Source organism: Dunckerocampus dactyliophorus, chromosome 8 (genome assembly GCF_027744805.1).
Source record: "Dunckerocampus dactyliophorus isolate RoL2022-P2 chromosome 8, RoL_Ddac_1.1, whole genome shotgun sequence".
NCBI classification, from domain to species: domain Eukaryota; kingdom Metazoa; phylum Chordata; class Actinopteri; order Syngnathiformes; family Syngnathidae; genus Dunckerocampus; species Dunckerocampus dactyliophorus.
In genome coordinates this window covers 11,462,501-11,479,392 of record NC_072826.1, presented here as the reverse complement: position 1 = coordinate 11,479,392, position 16,892 = coordinate 11,462,501, and the positions used below count along the sequence as shown (strand labels likewise).

Sequence of the window (16,892 nt, the reverse complement as noted above, 5' to 3'; positions counted from 1 at the left end):
ATGTCTTTTTTTCTCAGATTATCTACTTGTCTCTGATTGTCTACTATATTGGGTAATACAAGCAAAGGTGACTATAGGAGTGTTATTTCATGTCTAAAGAGCTCTAATCATGTGAAGAGTCGTATTTAGAAGGTCATAAACAGTTTCTATGCCCTAACTGAAAATATTTGATTTCTAAATAAGGAATCCCACTTTGCGGAAGTTAATTTATCACAGTTGAGTCTGGGACCAGTTAACCGCGATCAACGAGGGATTACTGTATGTCTTTATTTCCTCTCAGCATGGTATAAAACATCAGAAATTAGTTTCAAAATATGTTTAGAGCCACCTGTTTTTGGTGAATGTCTCATTGGGTTAGCTTTACTTTGAACTCACAAATGCTTCACAGTATGCATCATTGAATATGCATCAAGGTGCTGATGAGGGACAAAATTCAGTCTACCGTAATCCGGACCTAATAATTCTAAATGTACAAGTAAGAATCTCTGCAGCTGTACCTGTCAGAACATTTGAGCTGTGCTCCAGTAAGTTCATTTTTGTCATCATGCCAGAGATGTTATTTTTGATGTCGTGCATGAGATGTAATGTGAAAATGAAAAGGTGTTCATGAATTCTCAAAAGTCTTTTCAGTGGATTGAAGTGCAGTTTTGTCCGCTTGCCCTTTCAAAGTTTCACCAGCAGCTATCCCATGAGGTGAGCCAGTGTTAACACCATAGGCTGTGGATATTTTCCCTGTATACATGGTTTGTGTGTTAAATAAAATTGTCTTGTAAATGCCATGGTATTTTAACTGTCTGCATTGCAACGAGTCTGTGGTTTTAAGATTTAATTCCAGTACACAACACAGTTAACTGTTGAGCTTTTCCCCCACCCACCATCCGTGTTTAAAAAATGCCAGGTAGGTGCGATAAAACGGTAAGTAAAACTCTCCGAGGCTCATTCCGTGGGTTGGGAAGTTGGTCGTTTTAGCCAACATGCGTCACAGAGGTTGCGTGGTCGTAGGTTGGTGCCTGGGCGTGTGCAGGGCTGCGCGGGAAGACCACAATTGTGAAAACTCCTCCAGAAACCCATTTTTAAATGCAATAGTAAATACTAAAATCCCATATACTTTAGTTATTGTTTTGTATAGAAACGGCGTTTGCCACAAGATACTTAAGAAAGTGTTTAAGATGCTGTTCTTCACACAGCAAATAAAAAGCAGTAAGAAAAGCATCAGTCTACCTTCAGTATTTGTTGTAAATGATGTCGATTGCATCATGTCGGCGTCTATATTAATGCCCTCGTGAAAACATTAAAATGCTTGGCGTAGTGGAAACTACACCACTGCAGACTGAAAACAGCATGTCGCAAAATTAGTTGTTTTTTTATTGCCAAAATAAATTTTAATTTCGCTGTTGCCGTCATTTAAAGACAGTTTTACGATGGATACATTCCCTTTGATGGACTGTATGGGGCTTTATGCTGAAATCCTTCGGTCGCTGGTTCAAATTCGGCTCGAATGAATGTTTCCCCTCAATTGGTTGACTAAACCAAATAATTTATGCATACAATTGCACAATATTGTTCGCATAATTATTATTAGATTACGACTGGTTGTTTTGAATTTGACACACTCAGCAAAGTTGAATAAATTAATCCTTCTCTCACTACATGCAAACAGAAGAGGCTGCATGTTGTCTGTTGGAAGATGTTCGCAGCCTGCAACATTTGCATCGCGTCCCGCCTCCAAGGCGTTGGAGGAGTGTCTGCTGCTGCTTAAAGTATTTCATCAGAGAGCGGGGGGATGCTCTCAGCATCATCGATGGCCCAGCCACGGGGTGAGTAATACCGAACACCAATGCGAGAACTTCCACCATTATTAGTTCATTATCACATCAAGCAGAAGAGATAGATGACATGGATCGAGCCCGGCTACTCCACGCCAGCAATGGAGGACAATCTGGACGAATTACGCTGTAGAGAAGCTACACTTCTTTTTCTTAGTATTCCGTACAGCGAGTGGCTTTGCAATTTGGCGCAACTTTCATCCGCAAAACCTCCGCATGAAGCGATGTTTATTTGAGCAGTTGGATATTTGGGGGTTGCATCCGGTGCAGCATCTGTCACTGCCGCCTCTAACAGCGTCTTCCCTCCGGCACGATGATCCATGACTGCGGCTCTGATCTGCTCTTAAAATCACTTCTCCTTGTTAACGTGGGGCTTCTCGTCCTTCATAGCAAACCGTACACAACAATAGTTCATCTCTTCGCCACATGGTCAATTCAGATGTATTTAAGTATGTTCATAACTAGCACACTAATGCGTGAAATGTGTTGCTACCCATGTCCAGACATCCCCTGCATGGTGCTCGTCTCACCACAGGGGGCGTCACTCTGTTACTCGATATGCACTGTGAAAGTTAGGCACTTCCGGTCAGGCTCTCCGTGTTTCAGTCGTCTTAAAATGAAACCACAGACCTCACTGTAACTATGTTAGGTAACTATAGCGCCAGAACCACGAGAGTAGTGTGTGGGGGTGGAAATTGAGGCTTCATTTACAATGTGTCCCCACACACACCTAGCCAAACGTGTGTTAGCTGTTGCTAAGCTACCAGTTGCTGAGCAGGCTATTAAGGCCATCGGCGTTTCCGTGCTGATCATCGTGCCACTGCTTGCAGCCTGCAGCTCCTCCATGCATTTAACCACCTTATCATGCTGTGCATTGTTAATACAGAAGGTATAACATCTAACATCGCAGGGTTAACTCATCCAAAAAGACAATTGAGTGTAACAAGTGCAAGAGTGTGGTTCACGTCTACCATATCTCTATAGGAATATGAATAACGTAATTGAATGATGGTCCAGTATGTTCATGTCTAAAATAAATTCAAATTCACCATCACAAAAAATGTACATGAAAGTCTAAAACAGCCCTAGAAATAGATAGTCCATTGCGGGATCAAACTGTCACCATCATAAAACCTTGACGAACTTTAGGTACATTTACTTGTACATGTGACAAGAATGTTCACCTTTTGCATTGTTAAAGGTATGGTGGTCATTTGCCCCTTGCAAATATGCAGCATTATTCAAATGCTCCAACCACAGAAGTGATCCATAACCAAAACCACACAAACACCACAAAACTAATGCAATGAGAAAATTCTGCAAAGTAAAAATGCTCCGATCACTTAAACACTGCAAGATCAAATCCAACAAAAACAAGAAAAAGACTTTAAATGCCCGAAACACATAACTACGTAAATCGGTTGCTGTATAATGTAAAATATTACAGCCGTGCACGTGTTTAACAAAGACAAAAGAATAATTTACCTTTTCTTTCCGCCTCTTCAAGGAAAAGTTAGTCAACAAACTTCTGTGCGTCCTGCTCATGTCTATAAAGATGGATGCCTGTACTTCACATATCTTATTGTGTATTCTGAGCAAAGTCTTTTGAGGCTGGCCGTCTTGCTAAAAGGAGGAAAGAAACGCAATTTGTTAATCCTTTGATGCTTTTATAATAGGGTTTTGTATGATGTCATGCATGACAATAGTTCATACTTCAAAGTTGTAAATTCGGGGCCACATTTAAATGTGCTCGTAGTCAGTATGATAAATGAGCATTCGATTAACAACATCATATCTTTCACAAAGCCTCTTGGTGCTGCAAGTCTTAGGCCGTGGCTCATTTGAATAGAATATAGCTGTTTATGTTACTAAGATTAATCATTAGAAATGTCTAACAATTCTACACACAAAAATGTTCGTCTTTTGAAATAGGCTGTTTATTAAGCAATGCTGGTACTTTAACGGCTGAGCGGTCCAGCCATGCAAGCTTTGTGTTGAGTAAAATATTTGTACTCTCCCTCAATGACACAGCAAGAATTGAGCCTAAAGCGCCATGTTTGTCGGAGTGCATTTAAATGAGTTCACACTTGTGTTTTTGTTGTGTTTCACAGGGGAACTGACACAGTGGCCTCTAGAGTAGAGCTGTGAGACAGAGTGACCCCATCTACACTTCTCTATTAGGTAAAGCATTGCCACTAGATCACGATTAAAATTAACCAGCTCGTGGTTGTACAAAAACAGCAATGTGTGATTGCATAATGCAAGCAGTAATGTACACAGTCACAGAACCTCTTTGTCCTGCAGGTCACAAGAACAACAAAAAGGCAGCCATGCCCCCACCGGCTGACATTGTAAAAGTGGCGATTGAATGGCCAGGTGCTAATGCTCAGCTTATTGAGATGGACCAGGTCTGTATAATCTCTCAAACATTCAAAACCTTCTCATTTATCACTCTTAACTTTTGCAAGCACATATAGTCAGTCACCAGATGTCTTCTGGAGCTAAATAAGATAAACGTTAGACCAGCCAGTATGTTGCAGTGCAATCAAACAGCACTGCAAACTACAACCACAGTAATAAACGTACAATATTGTTAATTGCTATTTCTTTGAGTGTCAATCAAAGTGTTAAGCTTAAAAAGTGTTAATGTTTCATCAGTCACATACCGTACCGGGTGGGCCAAAAGTAGGGTTACAGTTACTTCATTATCTGTTTCAGCTTAACAATGAAGTAACTGTAACCCTACTTTTAGCCCACCCTGTACTTAAACATTACATGCCAGCATGAAAAGCGAAAATGTGTTTCTTATGACGTGAATGAATTCAATGCTTTTTTCCTCCTCTATTCGCAGAAAAGACCTTTGGCCTCAATTATTCGTGAAGTGTGTGATGGGTAAGCATTCTCGCTGTTGTGGAATTTAGTAGGTAGTTATGCAGTTACGTTTATGTTGCTTTTTGGTGTTGGTTAGTCGGACAGATTTCTAAAATTAGATACATTCATCTACTAAATATTGGGGATGCTGTTGATGCAAGATTCTGTTATATTTTTTCCCCATTGCATTTTGTGTAAATTTTTCTCAGTGAATAATGCATGAATCTCAATTACTGATATTAGACAAACAGGAGGTGGGTAGCTATAGTATGACGGTGTGCAATTTAGAACAAATTAATTACTTTCTATTTATTATATACGTTTCATTTCAATTTATAAGTGAATTTTGAAAAACATTTTTTTTAGGTATATTTGGTATTCTATTTTAACATTTATATTTATTATTATTTCATAATTTCTTACATTTAATTGTGCATTAAGTACACTACATAGTAAAGAACTACAGTATATAAATGTGATGTATTATTTTGTGATTTGGTCAAATTTTGACCAATTTGATTTGATTGTTTGGTCAAAAATAGAATAGTTCATTCTAGTGTTCATTTTGTTAATTTCTTGAAAATGTTTGAATTCATTTTTAACACTACACTACCGCTACCGCTACTACTTTTCTTAAACTTTGAACCCCGTGGCTTAAACAGCGGTGCAGCTAATTTATGGCTGTTTGACATCTCCTATACTTTAGAACTACTACTAATCATTTAAATACTGTTGAGTCAGTGAGGAAACGGTAGCTCCTTCTTTGGCAGGAGCCAATCAGGAGGTCATTACTCACTATAACAGTTTGACTCACGGTGTCATCTAACAAAGAACGCTAAACTCATCACGCAGCTACTTAAACACTCAAAAGCTAGGGAAGAAATATACAAGGCAAGTACCAATATGATTTTAAAATAAAAAACAACAGCTATTTTAACTTTATCTCATCATGCATTTCATCCCAGCAAAGCATTTCATTAGTTATTGCTGCTGGGGCGCTGCAATGCGGCCTTTGTCAACAAGAAGGAGCCAGACATCATTGCAGTGCCCAGGCAGCGATAACCAATGAAATGCTTTGGACGAACTAGGGGATTAGGCTTTAGGGGATGGAGTTCAAATGACTTTTTTTTAATTTTAAACATTTTAAACTTGTATTGGTACTTGCCTTGTATATTTCTTACCTAGCTTTTGAGTGTTAAGTTGCTGTGTGACGATTTTAGCCTTCTTTGTAAGATAACATCGTAAGTCAGACTGTTATACTGAGTCATGATCTCCTGCGATTTCCAATGGGTTGACAAGCTTGTTTTGAGCTTTCTCATAGCTCATGATTGGCTCCTGTCAAATAAAGAGCTGCCTGGTCCTCACGGACTCGTGTGCGCAATATGCCACTTTATGACGTGGACATGTGCGGCTCATAGTCTGGTGCAGCTTGTATACTGTTTGTACAAATCTATTTTTCTCTCTAAATTTAGTGGGTTGTGTGTAATACACCGGAAATTACGGTTAGGTTCCATGCATTTAATGCAAATGTCAAGAAGCCATTGATTTTCATTTTATTTCTTGAATTTTTAAAGTGGCTGTCACAGTACTTTCAGCATAAAACATTAGTTTAAGCTTTTATCCTTAAACAGACTTTAATGTGTGTTGTTTGCTGATGATTATGATGCAAGAGCGCAGCAATAAGAGAGAGTTCACAAACTCTGTTGAAATCTATCTGTACCTTGCAAATGTATCCTTTCATCTGCCTTTTGTACAATGATTGATGAATTTTGCAATCTCATATGCCCTCCTCTCTGCAGTATGCGCGCTACATACCGCTTCACTTTCACGACTCTGACTAAAAAAAAAAAAAAAAAATCCTCACATTCTGCTGCAAACACCCACGGAAAAATTTCTACTTTGTCGTCTCGCATGTTTCCCACTCGTGTACACATTGCAATCTGACTTTGAGCAACATTTTGTAATTGTGCTGCATAGTTCATAGTTAATAGTTCACCTTACTTTAGGTGGATGGTACTAAATGCCGTTTTTAATCAGACTTGATCTCCCCCATCCTCAGCTGGTCTTTGTCAGGCTCAGAACAGTTTGCCCTACGGTATGCTGATGGTCCTCAGCTTTATATCACTGAACAGGTGAGCTTAATGGTTTCCTCCCTCAAATCTGTCATCATACTATTATACAGTAGCATACAAAATCACTACACTCCTAACGTTGTAGAAACCATTTTATTATATCCTCTTAAGGAACAACACAATAAATTGACTTAGATATACTTTAGAGTAGTCAGTGTACAGCTTTGTATAGCAGTATAGCTTTACTATCCACAGAAAATGACTCAACACAGCCATTATTCTCTGATTAGTTATCAACACAAGTGAGTACTGAGATAATTGTGTTTTCTCTTTAGTCGAGCATGGTAGTGGTAGCATCATGGTCTGGGGGCTGCATGAGTGCTACTTGCACAGGGGAGCTGTGGTTCAGAGAAACATGGATTGGTTGCTGAAATGTGAGGGTTGTACTCACTTTTGTGAGATACTGCAAGTGATGGTTGACAATGTGCCTTTTCTTTTAGAGTCGTGGTGACATTAAGAACGGGACCATCCTTCGGTTAGCCATTTCTCCGGTAAGTCACATTGAGCTGTTCCTGACATATAAAAAGATGTGTTTGACTTATTGGCCAATAGACTAAAACCAAATTTGGTGTGACTTTATGTCGCACAGTATAAGTGTCACTAGGCTATTGGGGCTCTAACTCAAGTGCATATGCAGTATATGCGTTGCACCTCTTGCGCACTTCTATAGTAACTCTGCTTCATGGGCCCCTGCAGTGTTTCTTCTCAGACAAGCCAGTGGATTATGGTGGGCAGAGGATTGCTTGTATTAGCCTGTATAGCAGTTTTTGTAAACTGTTATAAGAAAAAAACCTAAATGAGTAACAAATATGACCCACTAAAACTACCATATTGCTTCTATTGAAGTTGTTTTGTCCTCAGCATTTATTAGTCATAATTATTTCTTAAATTGATTAGTCATGATTCAGATGTACTCGTGAGGGATGGGAATTTCCTTGACTGATTATGGGGAAAATTCATGATCACGAGTTATTGAGTTTTTTTTGTATCTACTTTCATTTTTAAGGAGCTGAGAGAATTTCCCTCTGAATGTTAACTCCTGTTTCCATGCCAGTGCTGCCTGGAGGAGTAGTACCAAAGTAGATGTATCTCATGCCGCTCCTAGCACACTCGTTGAGACGGAATCAGTGCCCCTGGTGGTTGCAGCCAAATACTGCACTCCATTCTGCCTCAATTCCTTTATGACACAATTAATCAACTATCAATTATACACATTCAACCACATTTTTATCAGTCCATTTATTATGCCCAACCCTATTCCCTATTTCAAACGTTTAACATAAGTTTGAAAGAATCAACAAAAGACGATTTTTTTTTTTGGACGTTTTAGATATTTGTGGGATTTTAGCCGAACTACTTTTAAATAAAACATGCCGTACTTGTTTCAAAGAAGTCCTAAAGTGTACACTATACAGTAATTTAACTGGTTCCAGTTCCAACTGTGATAAGTGAATTTTCACTAAATAGGGTTCCTTATTTATAAATGGAATATTTTCATAGTTAAAGCATTTAAACCTTTTTACGACCTTCTCAATACTGTTTGTAACATTATTAGAGCCCTTGAGACAGGAAATAACACCCATATATCCACCTTTGCACTCGTATTACCCAATATAATAGATACAATAACAGAAAAAAAGCCATTTAAGACATAAATAAAACTCATGCTCGAGGGTTATTAGGGGAGACAAATGGGTGGCGGACAGGAAGTGACGTCAGGGGGTCAGAGTTGAGCTTTTAGCTTTACTGTAGCTGGGTTATGGCCACAACAGTAGCCCGTCTTATTATTCTGATTATTGTTATTCTGATTATTATGTTATTATTATTGTGGCTGTTTTGAGATAATTCAAACCTGCAATAAAAGCCCGTTGTTCTGGTGCTCAAGATTGATGCTTGTGTAACTCACCAAACATTACAGGAATATTACTGACACCTAGTGACCACATAAAGACAGTTTCAAGGTCGCTCTCCGTTGAATGAAGGTTTCTTGTTGTGGCTGATAGGCTCGTGCTGCTCGTCAGCTCCTGGAGCGAATCCAGTCCCATGGGATTGATGCTCGGCTGGAAGCTCTAAAGGAGCTGGCCAAGCTGTCGGCGGACCCCACATTTGCCACAGAGTTCATCAACATGGAGGGGATTGGGACTCTGGCCCGCCTGGTTGAGAGTGGCACACAGTGAGCTTTTTTTTGTCTTTGCTTTTTGCTTTCTTGCGACATGATATTCCAAATGTGATTAAAAATTACTTTTTTTGTTATTGAATGTTATATGATGAGGGCTTCCATAGGTTTTTCTACTGATCAAGTGAGGTAAAAATGAGGTGACTGTTCTCTTATTCTTTCAGCTTTGGTGAAATGCTGGCCTTTACTCTTACTGCATTCCTGGAGCTAATGGATCACAGTATTGTATCCTGGGATCTTATTTCCTTGTCCTTCATCAAGCAGGTGCTTCACAGATATAGCACACAGCTTTTACTTGTGGTGTCTTTTTAGTCCTTGCTATTTGCTCGCTTTAATTTAACTTTAACCTTCCTTACTTCCTACACAGCGGAAATGAGTGGGTGCTGTTGCCTAGCAACTCCTTGGATTATGTAGAGCTCATTCAGTGTGTGTCTATGCGTGTGTGTGTCTTGTTTGTGAAAGCTTAACTGCGTCCCTGAGAGTTTCTCAAAGGAAAACTCTTTTGCAGAAACATTTCATAGTAAACAAGGATGTCACTGCTCTAATAATGATGCACAACCAACCCATGATGCTTATGGTGTTTTTCCCACCCAAAGATTGCAGGCTATGTAAACCAGCCCATGGTGGATGTGTCCATCCTGCAGCGTTCTCTGGCCATCCTGGAGAGCATGGTACTCAACAGCCATAGTCTCTACCACCGAGTGGCGCAGGAAATCACCGTGGGACAACTCATCGGGCACCTGCAAGTGTGAGCACACACACACACACACAGGGGCTTCCTGCTCTCTGATTTAGGGGAGCCTGTGGTACTGTGGTACTATTTTGGGATGTTTAAAGGGCATCCATGACTCAGCAAGGCTGGTGTTAATGTTTCCTTTTTTAATAATCAGAATTGTGCATAAACCAGCCATCCACCAGTTCATTCCAAAATTGTTAAGTTTGAGTTCTTGTAATTTCCTGCACAGCTACACAGGATATTTGAAATCAGTAAAATGAAGTGCATTTGGTTGGAGTGGTAAGGTGTTATTTTGGTCAGGTTATTGCTGTTATATTGGTTTCATGAAATGTTTCAGACTGCATACTATAGTGAAATATATCACATACACAGCATATATTTTTATTAACTAGTGAATAAAAAAAATACAAACATAGATAGCTTTAGCAGTACCTTTTGTGAGCTGTGTGGAGCAAGATACTGCTAACAGGACCCTTATGTTGCTTGATATCTCTCAAGGTCAAACCAGGAGATTCAGACCTACGCCATCGCCCTCATCAATGCTCTTTTCCTCAAGGCACCTGAGGACAGACGGCAGGTCAGAACTCAGCTCCTCAGTGGATAAATGAATAGTAGATAATTAGGACTGACACTTTTACAACCGCCACAATAGTATGTATTTGTATTACGGCTGTCAGAAATAACGCGTTAACGGCGGTAATCAATTTATTTAATTCATTACATTAGACCTTTTAGCATAATTAACGCATGCGCATCATGGAAAGACACACCTGTGGTATGATGGTGGACGGAGGCACAGTTTAGCGTCCCCACCAAGTCACACAGAGTCTGACGCGCTTTTGTAACTTTATTCTCTCCTGAACACATCAACAGCAGTGTAATTCCAACACCATATATCAGCGGTCACCAACGCGGTGCCCGCGGGCACCAGGTAGCCCCCCATGACCACATGAGGCGCCCGTAGGCCTGCTTTTCATTCAGGTTTTCAGTTAATAATGTGAGAACACTAGAAAGAAATGTATTCTGAAACGTAAAATGTGAGTTGTGGATACCAGTATTTTGTGAATGTTTTGGCAAAACAAGCATATTTGCTTTGTTTGGGTTGAAATAAGGTATGGAAATCATTTCTACAGAAATGAGTAGCTCGTGGCCATTTTCATTTTCTAAAAGTAGCTCTCACAGGAAAAAACATTGGTGACCCCTGCCATATATGTACCTCCGACTCACATACACGTCTCGCTGTTCATCCTCATTCAAAACTTCCTCATTCCACACTACACTAGCGCAAGGTGCATTCACACTTTGAACAGCACAACATTTCATCTCACATATTTCTTTATTAGGCGTGTATGAGTGGTCTAAATAAATGGAAAGACAAAGAAAAACAGCAAGTGAATGTTCTTATCAGCATTTAGGAAGCAAGGAACTCATAAAACAATGCACCAAGATGAGCGAATTAAAAAACAATACAAGCAGATGATGTTTGCAAAATACAAGGCAGAAGAGTCTTGAACTTGGTTTGTTATGCTTGTCTCTATTTAGGTTTATTTATTTATTGTTATACTGATTATTACATTACTTGTGAATAATAATAATTACATCATTATATTACCTTATCATTATTCTATGAATTAAAAAATCGCATATGGAATACAGGATGTGAATAAAATGTACTGCATTAGATGTGGAGCAGATGGGGAATAGGATTAAATAAGATTTGCTTCTTCTGACTCCTTTTGGACTTGTGGAACTGCCTGAATTGAATTATGTGATGTACTGCATTGTAACTCGCATGCATGTTCAAATATAATGAAACCATAAACCTTAAGTATGCTGGAGAATCCCAGAAAACACACTCAAAATGTAAATTCATCTTACATTACGTGGTGTCTTTGAACGCAACTGCTCAGAATAACATGGTTAAAGTGATTCAAATGTTCTGCTAGTATTAAAGAGACTACAGTCGTCCCTCGCCACTTCACGGTTCGAATTCGGCGGCTTCACTCTATCACAGTTTTTTAAAATGAATGAATTGATAAAGTATCACTGTTTTCTGGTTGACTACAGCCATTAGTCAAAAAATATGCACATTTAATCAAATTTTTTTACGTATTCTTGGCTTAAATTAAGCATTTTTAAAGCATAAAGATTGCAAATGGCGAAAATCCAAATATATGGCATTCAGAAGTCACTTTGTAAGATGTGATATGTAATATTCTACACTGGTCATTAGATGTCAGTAATGTTGCATCGATGAGACAATAGCCACGGCAGGAAGTATGCTGTCCAGAAAAGATGATAAGGAGCTCTCCCTATGCTAACGTGTCAGTCCGTGTTATGTCTTATTTTGTATAATATGTCTTATTTTCTGTTGTTACGTCTAATAGGAGGGTAAAGATGTCTATAGGGGTTTTAGTTCATGCCTAGAGAGCGCTAATAATATTAACATATTAGGTTTTCTGTGTTCTAACTACGAAAATGTTCCATTTATAAAGAAGCAATCCTAGTTTGTGGAAATTCACTTATAATGGTTGAGTCTGAAACCAATTAACCGTGATAAACGGGGGATTACTATATCGAGAAATAGATCTTCCGACGTGTGGTATCATGTAGGTTGAGTTCAATTTTCAGTTCATTTGAAGCCGTTAATACATAGCTGTTAATATGTAATCGTGTCCTGTCATTTATCTTTGTGTTCATAAAATACAGTAAAATCTGGCATATTTCATGCATAGTTGCAAATGGTGATTAATCATGATTAATTATAAAACTGTGATTAATATGATTACAAATTGTAATCATTAGACAGCCCTAATTAGCATAATCATAGAGTTACCATTAGACACACCTGCATAGTCTAATGAGATCCAATACAAGTATCAGTAAATCTGCCAGTAAATCTGTCAAATGTATTGATTTAACTGTATGTTTATTACTGTGGTTGTAGTTTCAGTGGTGTAGAACTGCACAGCGTTATACTGAGAGGTTTTATCAACATTTTGGTTACCTTATTATGCTACATCAGTGGAACATTGCTAATATTTTGCCTCGCTGGTGTAGCTAAAAGGGTAATGAAAAGACATCAGAATATGCAGGTGTACCTATTGTACTATACAAATAAAAATGCACAAGCTGTCTGACTAAAACATGCAAAAAAAAATACAGTTTTACAAAAGCTGTGCAAAATATCAGCGTCTGATATTTGCCCAGTCCCTGTGTTTGAAATTGCAAGTCAAGCATACCTAATTAAATATTGCATTCTGTTGCTTCCACTGTCTGCATGCACTGCACTTGTTGCCAAGTTGTTGTCCTGCTTGTTAGGTAGGCATGGAGCCATATCATAAAAGTCCAAACAACAGGAGATTTCCTCTAAGTGCCCTTGGCCACTAGGGGGCATACTGACTCAATTTAACGGTACAGTGTCTGAGCGTGAAGTTCTCGTCACATTTTTTGCTGAGAGAGACTGATACGTCCATTTTTTAAGAAGCAAATTTGGAAAATACAGCAAATGATTCCAGAACATTAGAATAGTCAATTACTGGTAATTTTATTACCTTGTATTTTTATTGTTTTATTTTTTATTATGTGTGTATGAATGTCTAATGTAACTTGCAAATTGTGCTGCCTCTTGGCCAGGACACTATTGAAAAATACATTTTTATTCTCAATGAGGTTCTTCTGGTTAAATCAAGGACAAAAAAAAAACATCAGCTCATCACTGTACTTGAACACAGTGTGCATTTTAATATCAGACAAAAAAAATATGACATGCTTGTTCTTTCCACATTCACCAGCCACAATATTAGTTATACAGAGAACAAACCAATGAGATACAATACAAGAGGTGTATCAGAAAAATGTGTCATAATAAAGATGAGTTACAGTGTATATATATATATATATATTTCTGTTAATGTGGTGGTGTGTACTTGTAATATTTTAGTTATTTATCTAAATATAAGAATTACCGCTCATTGCTGACAACTGCAACTACAATAATAAGCATTATGTTACATTAATCAGCACTGCCTCTATTAATCAAAACTAAGCATTTTTGTGTTCCACTGGGATGCATTGGATTTATTGTTTTATATATTTAGTTTTTGTGAAAATTTTGTGAAAACTGTAGTTTACCTACTTCCCCGCAATCACTGTATACTATAATTGCTTGTTTATTCACTCGCTAATAGGAATACTTTGCAGTTGTCTACACCCATGAATTTCTAGTTTGCACAATGTTTGACACGGCATTTGTATTGAATCTTACCAAATAGTGCTGGTGTACCTGATTAAGTGGACAGTGAACATACTGTATGTGCTTGGAAATACGTTGTGTCACATACTTTGTGTCTTTGCTTGCTGAGCCAGTGATGTAATCCTCTTTTTCATGCTCCATGTGTGCACTTTTTGTTTCCATCACTGCATGTCCTATACCTCCTCCTCCTCCCTTGAACCTGTAGGAGGAATACACTAACCCGCTGGAGCAGCACCTCACTGTGAGTACACATCAGCATCTCATACCATCCTGTCCACCCCACAGGTCCCCACGCTCCACTCTGTATTGCTATAAAGCCTCTGCTCTATCCATGCCAATGCAGGCAGAGCACCCGCTTGCTTGTGCTGCACACAGATGCATGTTGGATCAAATTGGTCGTGTTGCAACAGACGGTGTGAATGACAGATGGGCAATGCTGGTTTTGGCTGGAGTATAGCTCATGATTGCTTGTCTTTACGGTGTATAATCAAACATCCTTCCTAATCTGCCTTTTTTCTTTCCTGCTCGCAGGAAATGGCAAGCACTTTGGCCCAAAAGCACCTGCGATCCATCATACTAAACGTGGGTATGATAAACTGCTGGGTAGAATGGCTTTATGAACCATTCTAGTGAGATTAGATGGAAGACACTGTTCTTGGAATGATATAATCCATGGTTTAAAACGACCCAAATATTTCCAACTTTCAGTCTTTGAGAGTGTTCTCTGAGGCCTGGATGTTCCATGCTCTAGACCAGCCGCTCAGCCAGTGGAAAGATTGACTAGCAGGGAAGCTTGTTGAAGCAGAACCAGCAAATGTGATATGGCATGAAGTCAATGATGTGGAAAAAAGCTCCGCTCTGAAAATGATTCCTTTTGGCGCCGACTTGTGTGGAAGTGCTTCCCTGAGCTGGCTGCAAATGAGGAAGACAGTGCAGTGTTATTTTCCTGGAGCACTTGCAGCATTGTGTACTCTCTGGAACCAAATCCTGCAAGATCGCGACCCACTTATGATGAATGTTGGACCCTCGCAGTGTCTCTATCCTAATATGACCCGACCAATTCCAAATTCATTCTGTTGAAGTTACTGTATGATAGTGGCGGGCGATGCATTTGATACCGGGGCCTTCAGTGAGGACTTAACCTGACAGAATTGTTCTCGGCAGACACTAAGGGCTAGTATTGTTAAAAAATAACAATGATAATTATAATACCATATATTGCTATTCACCTTGACTGGGATTTGAATTCCAGTCCCCTGTGCTAAGCGTTACCCACTGCGCCATCCAGCCACTTACCAAAAACATACTCTACAAAAAAAACTCGACATAACTGCCAGGTCGCTACAATACCATTATTACTAAAGTGACACAAACACTTAACCATTTATCTTTGAATACATCATCACCGATATGCCTGACTTTTATTTCTTCTAGTAACTTTGCGCATTAGTAGCTTCCACCATCAGTGGTGCTTGTAAATTCGGCTTGGTGATAAAGGGTTTAGATAGTGCCAAACCTCTACACTACATTATCATCTGGAGCAGGTCAGGATCAATATTTATCTAAAAACATGACAAAACCATGAAACTTTTCAATAAAATACTTCTACTCACCAGCCATGTCAATTTCTCCTCCTCGGTCAGCCGTTCTGAGTGTAACTTGACTTGTCGAACAGTTTTGCTGTGATCAACCAATCAGAGGACGGAAAAAATTCAGATGTTATTGTGCGCCTGCTAACAAATCTTGATTGTGTAAAGAAACTGCCGCATTAATAATAGTCTTTAAGTGGCATGGGTCAGCACTCCTGGTACTGAAGGCCCTGGGCAGGTTAGATTAACATGGCAACACATGGAAGCTAAAATCTGATTGGACAAAAAAATCGAACATATTGGAAGCAGTTCAGCCAAGAGACACGCTACAAAATGAAGATAATAGATTGTTGGGAATAAATTAATACAATTTAATGGAACAAATTTAAGTTGTACTTTAAAGCCCTCATGTAATCTTAATTTCAAGACATTTTGAATAATTCTGTGGGAACAGTTTGGCGAAAGCCCTTTTCTGTCCCAGGATGACTGTCGCAGAGACCAAAGTAAGGTCTATGATGCTTCGATGCATTTGGTGTGAAATTGTGGGACAACATGAGTGAACTCTGACATGTACATCTTCTTCTGGATGAATGGACCAAAATTCCCAAAAATACACTCCACAGTCTTGTGGAAAGTGGGGTCCCAATACAGCCGGGACATTTATTAATCGAAACCACAAACACGACTGGGACAATGTTGTCATACAAGTAAGGAGCTAACTGCTCAGTCAGCATTGATACCGCTGATGAGTTCATTGTAAACAACAGCACAAGTGTAGCATGCATGAGCTCAACGCCAACAGCTGAGTCGCACAGCCAACATTTGAAAGCACGTTCGGCGGTAAATACAGATGCTGGATGCTCACCAATCATGTATCTTCAAATGCAGCCCGAAACCCTGTCGGTTATTTGCTTTTGTTGACCATGTGCTAGGCGTCTAAAGGACACTCAGTGGTTAATTGAATGGAGGCATTCATTGGAGCATTGATGGTACATGACATGTTTTAGCTTCACAATTCTTCTGAAATGTTTGACTCTGTGTTTTCCCCCAGCATGTCATAAGAGGGAATCGACCAATCAAAGCAGAAATGGCACATCAGCTGTATGTGCTGCAGGTGTTGACCTTTAATCTTTTGGAGGAACGAATGATGACCAAAATGGATCCCAACGACCAGGTAATAACAAAAATAAGATTTTTTTTTTTTTTTTTTTACCATAATAAAAAAAAACGCAAACAGAAAATGATGTTTGAGAACACTGGACCTCAATATAAGACGACCGATGTTCCCCCTACTTTTTGAAGAAAAC

General features: G+C 39.1%; 1 protein-coding gene across 5 annotated transcripts in view; it reads left to right on the top strand.

Annotated features, from left to right (window-relative positions):
- Positions 1-1,656: 1,656 nt before the first annotated feature.
- The window catches only part of elmo2 (engulfment and cell motility 2), a 27,892-nt gene continuing 12,656 nt past the window's right edge, over positions 1,657-16,892 (top strand). The window contains exons 1-13 of one of the 5 annotated variants that reach the window (XM_054785105.1): positions 1,657-1,817; positions 3,938-4,007; positions 4,131-4,234; positions 4,678-4,718; positions 6,757-6,829; positions 7,270-7,320; positions 8,833-9,002; positions 9,170-9,269; positions 9,602-9,747; positions 10,240-10,318; positions 14,202-14,237; positions 14,528-14,578; positions 16,637-16,759. In XM_054785105.1, the coding sequence (XP_054641080.1) occupies positions 4,157-4,234; positions 4,678-4,718; positions 6,757-6,829; positions 7,270-7,320; positions 8,833-9,002; positions 9,170-9,269; positions 9,602-9,747; positions 10,240-10,318; positions 14,202-14,237; positions 14,528-14,578; positions 16,637-16,759 (948 nt within the window). In that variant the 5' untranslated portion in view covers positions 1,657-1,817; positions 3,938-4,007; positions 4,131-4,156. Of the gene's footprint in view, positions 1,818-1,935; positions 1,956-3,937; positions 4,008-4,130; positions 4,235-4,677; positions 4,719-6,756; positions 6,830-7,269; positions 7,321-8,832; positions 9,003-9,169; positions 9,270-9,601; positions 9,754-10,239; positions 10,319-14,201; positions 14,238-14,527; positions 14,579-16,636; positions 16,760-16,892 lie in introns of those variants that run through there. The other 4 variants (XM_054785103.1, XM_054785104.1, XM_054785106.1 and 1 more) reach the window with 4 other exon arrangements.